Genomic DNA, 10,169 nt, shown 5'->3' with positions numbered 1-10,169 from the left:
TAAATTTTCTATTATAATTGAGACAAAGTCATTTTTCGCTTTTTTTACCATTTTATTTAACAACCTTTGTTTTTAGGTCCTTTTACTTAAAAACTTTAAACGGTTCTGTTTTCTTGTTTTTGAAGCTACAAGAATAATTTTTCAGATAATGTTTATCTTTGTGTAAATTTCAAATTAGAAATCTCAAAATATAAATTTCAGCGGCGGCAGCTAAACTTGACTTGTTAGAAAAGATTAAGTTTAGGATTTGAAGTCTCCAAGTAGGAGGAGCCATTTTAAGAATTCCTGAGACCTGGATAATCAGGACCTATAGGATCATACCTGGACCCTAAATTTGACTTGAACACCTAAATTTCATATTGTTATGTACTACTATAGGATATTTTAGTATTTTGGTAACATAAAATACTTTGTTAAGACCAAAAATACATACATATAAACGAGTTTTAATGACATGGAATCTGGATCACATGGATCTTACACTTTATGAACTCGACCATTATCATCATGATGTACAATTTACAACAATAATGATAATTAATAAAAATAATTTTTTTTTTATAGAAATATTGTCAATTTGATCTCATGTAATAAATAATTTAGATAGAAACCAAGGTTATTATTAAAATTTGTTGGTTCTCAACCCCCAGCCCCCCCTTTATTAGATTTCTGAAGAACACAACGCCTCTTACTCTACGAGCCCTCTCATCCAACGGAATCCTATACTTGCGGGGCTCATCTACCATTCTTACGTATACTAACCAAATATGGAATAAGTATAAAAAATACAGCATGTTTGTGATAATAATGAGGGAAACCGCCATTTCTATGATGACAATTTTATTTCAATGTTGCTTATGAAAGTGAGACAACTCAAATAAGTAATTTGTCAGTTTTGGATCAGATCCCTTTATCACTTCTAAGACATTGAACATTGTATTTAATATTTTCTTTCAAGCTTATCAACATGTTACCATGCATAACATTACATTATTCATCAAATAATTAAGAACTTTAAATAAAAATTTGTTATTCAGCACCCCCTAAATAGTTTTTCAATCAATTTTCAAAAATGGATTTTGTTGATCCTTGACAATTTTTTCACCATTTTAAAAAAAGATATGAACTTAAAAAGGCCAACACCTCCTAAGATTCGTAAATATTTGTTTTGTAAGAATGATCCAGAGGGACAAAAACAAGCTACGAAATTTATATTTGGTTCTCAGAAATTATATGACATCCAAATAGTTTGTTTTCCAATTTCTGGAAAAAGATAAAAAAATATTTGAAGACAAAATACATAATTCAGCATTTTTTTTCATTTTACGAAAAAGAGATCCTCTGAATTTTGAAAATCCTTTTAGTTTCTATTTTGAAAAATAAGTTTTTTCTATCCAAAAAGCTTGATTTTCATTTCAGAACCCTATAGTAGGAGCCTGTTATTATATTGTATTATTATTGTATATGCCCCAGAAGGCATCGTTAAAAAATTGTAATACTTTGAAAGTTCAAAGTGTACACACAAGCTAGATTTTGATATATAAATAAAAATATCAAAAAAATATTTGTCAGTCATTTAGTGGTCTTTATGGTTATAACAATATAGACAACAAAGGATGAGATCGTTCATAGGTATACAATATTTTGATTTTTGTCTAAGTAAAAAAACACTTGTGTTCATAAGTTACTCAAACAGAAGAAATAAATATAGTATAAGTATTAGTAACTGAACCACTATTACCTAGGGGTGTTTTATTTGAAGACAGAAAATATAGCCTAAAGCCATTTATAGACTTAAATTTAAAAAAAAACCATCAGGATATCTATATGAGCTTCCCTATAATGTAGAACTCTATTGGCTAAGTAGTTATACAAACCTTAAGCTTCAGACAAAAAACCCTACTACTTTATATAATAGGATATCTAATTTAGCTTTGTTGGGCTTGACTATTGTTGGTGTCAGCAATGCTGGTCATGGTGGTAACAGCAACATGAAGGCAGTTTTTGACCAGGGCTGGAGATCTCAAGGTACAATTTATTTGTAGAAATGTAGTAGTTCAAATATTTTACTACTAGCGGCTACGCCCCTAGAGGCCTCTAGTGGCATTTAAATAATTTTTTTTAAATTTTAAATATCTAATTTGAGAAATAACTTGTCTATGTTATCAATTGTTAAATTCATGTGTCTACGCAGAGCGACTACGTAGCGCGACTATGCTAGCGACACTATGCGGCGGAAATATTTAATATTTTTGAATTTATTGTGAAATCTCTCTTGGGAGGGTTGTGGTACCCTCCCCCAAAATAGTTATAAACCTTCCCGTGACATATGACAATCTACCCTGTTAAGTAGAACCCGATCGGTTCAGCGGTTAGCGAGATCCTTCGGTACAGACACACAGATACACAGATACACACACAGACACACAGACAAACAAACATCCTGTTACTTTAGTATAAGGATTTTAGAATTCAAGAAAAAGTTTTTTGGAACTCAACCTTCAAACTAAAAACTGAAAATAAAAAAATACAAACTTATGGGAATAATTATTTGTTTTGGAAGTACCATTTTTTTATCTATATTGTATATTAATTCTACAAAATTTATTATAAAAATTAATGATTATATGAACCATCTTATCTAGGAGCTGTCCCTGAATTCCTACCAATCCCCCCTGACAACCCTTTGTTTATGAAGGTGGATGGGAAACTGATCATTCCTGGTACACCCCTTCAAACTTCGCAGGTAGATATGAGGGACACCTAAAATTTCTGTTAAATCAGACAGAAATTGTTGGATGATTTTGTGTCTGTTTGTTACTTAAAAGCTCTAATACTTGTGGACTTGTGTGTTATATTTGCTTTGCAAATGGATCTAAATAAAAAAAAGAGCTTCGACCAATTACCCTTCCTCAAATTGAAATATTTTCCTCTAATACTTTTTTTTCCTTCCTACGCATTTTTTGGAATAATTCTTCAAAGGCAAGTTGAAGATTAATTTTTTATTATGTGAATAAAAAAAGTATATCTTGTTTTCAATAATTAACAATTTTGTATACTCTCAGTTAGAAGATTTTCCTCGCATGTGGTGGAGTACAGAGCCTGGAGCACTTTACACTGTCCTGATTGAGGATAATGAGCCTGAGTTACCTCCACCAACAAAAATTTTTCACTTTCTGGCTGTCAATGTTAGAGGTAAAGGGATTGTGTTTTAAATCTAGGGATTTTGTATTGAGAAAAATGCATATATGAGAATCACTTAAAAAAATCACTAGCATTCTCCAAAAAGATATATTGAACCCCAAGTTTTTTTAGTTTTTTCTTGTAATATCAAAGGAAACCTGCAAGAAATACATCGCTTTAACTGTTGGAAGACTGCCACAAGAAAACTCAATTTCCAAAATTTAAGTCTTCAGCTTCAATAACAAAAAAGTTATAGGCATTTCAAAATGTCATTTTTAAATGTCTAAAATTTTTTGTTAATGAAGATGAAGGCTTCAAATTTGAGGTATTAGGTCTACTTGTGGCAGCATTTCAGCAGATAAAGCAGTATATTTCTTGAAGGCTTCCTTTAATATTCCAAGTAAATTGTCTAAAACAACTTGGAGGACAAAACAATGACAAACGATTTTAGAAGCTAAATCAATGAAATTATCCTCATCCATTTATATAACTACTATAGGGTGGTGGTACCCTTCCCAAAAATAGTTCCTTCCTAAAACCTTCCTAAAACTTATCCTGTAAAGGAAGACCATAACGGTACAGCGGTTGGAACTTTCCTTTGGTACAAACAAAAAGACAGATATCCTAATACTTTATATAAAAGGGTGTGCAAAAAAAATGCGGACTTTTTTTTAAATTTAGATTGCGCGGCTTGTGTTAATAGTAGAACAACATTATGCATACCATTAGAACTGCTATGAAGTCTATTTTGTGGTAATATAAGAACCATTACTGTGCTACTTATAGTTTAGGAGCTACGTAGAAGAATGTCCTAACTGACTTAAAACTTGACTTGAAAGTAAATCATTAAAGATAAAAAAAAGTGTGTGCAAAAATGCGGACATTTTTAAAATTCAAACTGCTCGGCTTGTGTGAATAGTAGAAAAATGCTATGTATATCGTTATAACCGTCATAAGCTCTATTTTTTGGAAATATAAGTACGATTTTTGTGATATTTTTAGTTTAGGAGCTGTATTGATAAATGTGAGAAAAGTGGAAAAATTTAATCTTTATATTTCAAAAAATAGACTTCATAGCGGTTCTAATGGTATGCATAACGTTTTTCTACTATTAACACAAGCTGAGCAATTAGAATTTTAAAAATGTACGTATTTTTATTTGCATTCCCTTTAATTTAATCTTTAATGATTTACTCGCAAGTCAAGTTTTAAGCCAGTTGGGACTTTTAAAAAAGTCCGAATTTTTTTTGCACACCCTTTAAGATAAATAATGTATTAAGGTACAGACATAGCAAATAGTGATATAGTATTTGATTACTGGCCAAGCACAACATTTGATAGAGATGGCACCCCTGATGGTTTTGATCCTAACCTTAAGAAGTTAAAAAGGTAGTTGATAGATTTTTCCAAGTTAATAAAATTGAATTCATATTCTAAAATTGTTCAATTGTTGGTAATTGTCTATACATAACTTTTGTTATGGAAAAAAGCATGTCTATATTCTCAGTTTACTACATTTTTCAAAGTATATTTGGGATCATATGAAGAAAATGAAGTCATTCCTAAAAAGGACAGAAATTCCCTTCCTTGGGTATAGGAAGGCTATTTACTTTCCTTTTTCTTACAAATTCTCAGTAAGGAAGGTGATTTCTGTCCACTATCTTACAAATTCTCACTAAAGGAAGGTGACCTCTGTCCACCATCTTACAAATTCTTCCTAATTCTTAGAAATTCTTCCTTTTCCTCACTATTACAACTATGCTTAATAAATCTACCCTATTTACCCAAATTCTTACTTATTCTCAGAAATTCTACCTTAATTACACAAATTCTCCCTTATTCTAAGAAGACCTACCTTATTCTAGCAAATTCTTCCTTATTCTAAGAAAATCTACCTTTTTCCCTCAAATTCTTCCTTATTCTAAGAAATACTTCCTAATTATATGAAAATCTTCCTTATTATAAGACATTCTTCCTTATTCTAAGAAAATCTAACTTATTCTAAGACATTCTTCCTTATTCTAAGAAAATCTACCTTATTCTAAGAAATTCTTCCTTATTCTAAGAAATTCTTCCTTCTTCTAATAAGATCTACCTTATTCTAAGAAATACTTCCTAATTCTATGAAAATCTACCTTATTATAAGACATTCTTCCTTATTCTGAGAAAATCTACCTTATTCTAATAAGATCTACCTTATTATAAGACATTCTTCCTTATTCTAAGAAAATCTACCTTATTCTAAGACATTCTTCCTTATTCTAAGAAAATCTACCTTATTCTAAGACATTCTTCCTTTTTCTAAGAAATTCTTCCTTATTCTAATAAGATCTACCTTATTCTAAGAAATACTTCCTAATTCTATGAAAATCTACCTTATTCTAAGACATTCTTCCTTATTCTAAGAAAATCTACCTTATTCTAAGACATTCTTCCTTATTCTAAGAAAATCTACCTTATTCCCTCAAAGTCTTCCTTCTCATCACATATCCTTCCTTTGTCTCAGATAATTTAGCTAATTCTTGCTAATTAGACCAACCATTCCTGGGATCTTAAGCTTCACAGAGAAAAAACTTGCTGTTTTCTTAATATTCTGCCAGGAGATGAGAACAGTGCTGTGTTGCAATAATTTTATGTATATCAGATTTTTTTCATCCAAATAAAAAAGCTAGCTTTTTTTAAGAGTGAAAAATAAGAATATTTTTAATTTAATGACAAACTAGCCCCTAGAGACCTCTTTAATTTTAGTGGGTTTCTAATTTTTTTTTTTTGGGGGGGGGAGATTTTTCCTAGGGGAGATATCTCTTGAGAATGTGGTATGTACTCTCCCCCAAAATAGCTATAAACCTTCCTTGGTCTTATAAGAAGCCAAACAGTAATGAAGAACCATACTGCTTCTATATATAATATAAAAAAAATATTCTTATAAAAAAGATAGCTTTTAGAAATTAGAAAAAAAACGTCCATCAGCTTGGCTAGCCTGGACAAGAATTTGACACAGCACGGCATTCCTACATGGTAAGGGAGGGCGTGGCAATAATTTTGGTTTTATCTAGGTCAGATTTTTTTCATTCAAATAAAAAAGATAGCTTTTTATAAGAGTGAAAAATAAAAATGCTTCTTAATTAAATGACAAACTAGCTGCTATGCCCCTAGAGACCTCTTTAATTTTAGTGGGTTTCTTAATTTTTAAATTTTTAAAAAAATATTTGGTTTAGAAGTTAACAAGATATACACACAGATAGACAAACACAGATCCTGTTACTTTTATTATAGGGATATAGGGATAGTAAAATATATGTTCTTGTGTAAAAGCTAGCTTTTCAAAATAAGCAAAAAAAATTGACACATAACGCTCCTTGCGATTGCGCAATATATCCCCTTTACCCTATCTCTTTTCCTTCTTTATGGTGAATAAACTGACCAATAAACAGGTTAGCAACTTAATTTGGCGACAACTTTTCTATGTAACTCTATGTCAATAAGATAACTTTAAAAATCGAACCATCCTTATAAAAATTGACCCAACCCGGCCCAAAATTGTTGCTTTTAAAGACCAATACTAAAATCTAAATACAAAATTTTTTGACATTAAGAAATATTTTATTTTTTTTTGTATTAAGTAATATGAATATTAAGAAAATTCATAATCCTTTATATCTTTTGAACATATATTTATAATTGTAAAATTATCCGAAAATCAACAATTCTTTAGCTCTGATGTTGATCATCCCCTCATTATCCCATATGTTCTATTATTCATTCTGCAAATGTACTATTAACACGGATCTAAAGGTATAAGACAATTGCCGATAAGTTGATGTAAATCCTCAATGATTAAACATAAAATTATCCCTTCTGTAAGTTAAAATTTTGTGGTTGAATCGGTTACTATTAACAGGGATCTAAGGGATAAGACAATTGCCGATAACTTGATGTAAATCCTCACTAATTAAACATAAAATTATCCCTTTTGTAAGTTATAATTAGTGGTTGAATTAAATCGTTAATGGACAGGACACTCATTTTAATGTACAAACCAATAAAATTCAATAAAAGTTTTAAGTCACTGAATAAGAAAACGTTATTATAAAACTTTGGGGACCAGTGCAGTGTAATAAACAGCTCAATATTCACTCCCTCCCTGGATTATTACACAGTACACTAATTAAGTAAATTGATTTATCATCCATTGTCCTATCCCTCTTAATTCCTGATTATAGGTTGATTTCTCTGTTTCGGCATGGGACAAGAACAACATATAAAAGACAATTTATAAATATAGAATATGTAATATAAAAGTTTTTTTTAAAAATAATTAGATACCGCTGAACCGATATGGTTCACTTTTACAGTGTAGCTTCTCATAGATCCTGAGAAGGTTTATAGCTATTTTGAGAAGGGTACCACCACCCACCTTGAAAAATATTACTCCTTTACAAAAATTTTTAATTTAAAATAAAAAAAACAGAAATGAAAAATGTGGGGATGATTATGATCCCCCCCCCCCATCAAAACAAAAAAATTAACCCCCTTCCCTTCATTTTTTTCACTTTTTCATTTTAAACTACTATAGAAAATGGAGATATTAAATTCAATTCCCACCACCTAAAGTGCCCATAAAAGTGTCTCTAGGAGCGTAGCCGCTAGTTTGAAATAAAACACTAACAATATAATTAATTATCCATTAAAATTCTTAAAATTCTAAATATACATAGTCTATGGTCTTATTTTAAAAGTATGTCTGTGGGTTTGTGTTCGTTCATGAAAAATACACGCCCTCCCTTACCATGTAGGCGGCCGTGCTGAGTCAAATTCTTGTCCAGGCTAGCCAAGCTGACGGACGTTTTTTTTCTAATTTCTAAAAGCTATCTTTTTTATAAGAATATTTTTTTAATATTATATATAGAAGCAGTATGGTTCTACATAACTGTTTAGCTTCTTATAAGACAAAGGAAGGTTTATAGCTATTTTGAGGGAGAGTACTACCACATTCTCAAGAGATATCTCCCCTAGGAAAAATCTCCCCCCCCCAAAAAAAAAAAATTAGAAACCCACTAAAATTAAAGAGGTCTCTAGGGGCTAGTTTGTCATTAAATTAAAAACATTCTTATTTTTCACTCTTAAAAAAAGCTAGCTTTTTTATTTGGATGAAAAAAATCTGATCTACATAAAATTATTGCAACACAGCCTGTTCTCATCTCCTGGTAGAATATGAAGAAAATAGTAAGGTTTTTCTGTCTGAAGCTTAAGATCCCAGGAATGGTTGGTCTAATTAGCAAGAATTAGCTAAATTATCTGAGACAAAGGAAGGATATGTGATGAGAAGGAAGACTTTGAGGGAATAAGGTAGATTTTCTTAGAATAAGGAAGAATGTCTTATAATAAGGTAGATTTTCATAGAATTAGGAAGTATTTCTTAGAATAAGGTAGATCTTATTAGAATAAGGAAGAATTTCTTAGAATAAGGTAGGCTATCTGAGAATAAGGAAGAACTAGGAGGTATTGGGTTAATTTTCTTATAATTAGGAAGATTAAGTGAGATTTAGGAAGAGATTTTCTTAGAATAAGGAAGAATGTCTTAGGATAAGGTAGATTTTCTTAGAATAAGGAAGAATGTCTTAGAATAAGGTAGATTTTCTTAGAATAAGGAAGAATGTCTTAGAATAAGATAGATTTTCATAGAATTAGGAAGAATGTCTTAGAATAAGGTAGATTTTCTTAGAATAAGGAAGAATGTCTTATAATATGGTAGATTTTCATAGAATTAGGAAGTATTTCTTAGAATAAGGTAGATCTTGTTAGAATAACTAAGAATTTCTCAGAATAAGGAAGAATGTCTTATAATAAGGTAGATTTTCATAGAATTAGGAAGAATTTCTTAGAATAAGGAAGAATGTCATAGAATTAGGAAGTATTTCTTAGAATAAGGTAGATCTTATTAGAATAAGGAAGAATTTCTTAGAATAAGGTAGGCTATCTGAGAATAAGGAAGAACTTAGAGGTATTGGGTTAATTTTCTTAGAATTAGGAAGATTAAGTGAGATTTAGGAAGGTGATTTTTATCCTCTTTTTCAGATATGTGAGAAAAAGGAGAGTGATTTTTGTCCATATTTGAGATATCTGAGAAAAAGGAAGATGATTTCTGTCCTTTTTGGAAGGGAATTTCTGTCCTTTTTAGGAATGACTTCATTCCTTCATATGATCCTATATTTGTTATGGATCTAAACAGGATTACCTCCATATAAATATAAGCTCATAAAAATATCAGAAAAGAAACCCTGCCTTTAATTTCTTTTTGTTTTAAAAGTATTTAGTTTTTTTTCATAAGAATAATATTGTAATTCAGGCATTTGGTGCTTGTCTACAAGCAGAATGGAAGAATCGATATTGTAAGTATTTTTCTGTTATCTTTTATTTTCTTTTAATTTCAGTAAAATAAAAAATAATGAATTGTTAATATTATCCAATAAAAACTAATGTTTTAATTTCAAGTATATTGATCACTAACTGATTTCTTTTAGCCTGCAGAAAATGGACAGAGAGGGTGTGGACCAGAACCAAGCTTCCTGAATAGAGCTGGATTGTCTCATACTAAACTAGAACAGGATTATAACTTAGGGGTAAGATATGTTTATGCTTTTATTGAATATCAAAAAAATCAAAATATGAAATATGTCAACATGTGTTTAATTATGAAAATTAACATATATATTGCTGCTTTATTTAGTAATAACTCTAATAGCTTTGATTTTTTATCATAAATATCTAGTCTGGAAAAGAATGAAACATTTACAATGCTTACTTGCCCCAAGTGTTGGAGACCCTTTTCGTCTGCTAGTAAATTGCTTCCAGGTCTTATATTGAAACTCGGCCCTATATTTTCTGAAAAAACGCGCGGCTAGAGCTAACTACACATTAAGAACACACTTCTTCGTAGAAAATATATTTCGCTTTATTCAAGCCTTCTCAATTCTAATTGTTTG

At 30.4% G+C, this 10,169-nt stretch overlaps 1 protein-coding gene across 1 annotated transcript; it reads left to right on the top strand.

The window, feature by feature from the left end:
* Window positions 1-1,567: 1,567 nt before the first annotated feature.
* On the top strand, window positions 1,568-9,611 carry LOC145328578 (phosphatidylethanolamine-binding protein homolog F40A3.3-like). Its single transcript, XM_080172320.1, has 6 exons — window positions 1,568-1,632; window positions 1,933-2,028; window positions 2,646-2,746; window positions 3,066-3,195; window positions 4,464-4,572; window positions 9,533-9,611. The coding sequence occupies exons 1-6, from the start codon at window positions 1,617-1,619 to the stop codon at window positions 9,609-9,611; spliced, it is 531 nt and encodes a 176-aa protein (XP_080028446.1). The 5' UTR covers window positions 1,568-1,616.
* The last annotated feature ends 558 nt before the right edge of the window (window positions 9,612-10,169 follow it).

This window comes from Acartia tonsa, chromosome 9, assembly GCF_053477335.1.
Source record: "Acartia tonsa isolate MP-2025a chromosome 9, ASM5347733v1, whole genome shotgun sequence".
Taxonomy (NCBI): domain Eukaryota; kingdom Metazoa; phylum Arthropoda; class Copepoda; order Calanoida; family Acartiidae; genus Acartia; species Acartia tonsa.
Note: the sequence above shows the minus strand (reverse complement) of the source record. Positions and strands in the feature narration are given on the sequence as shown.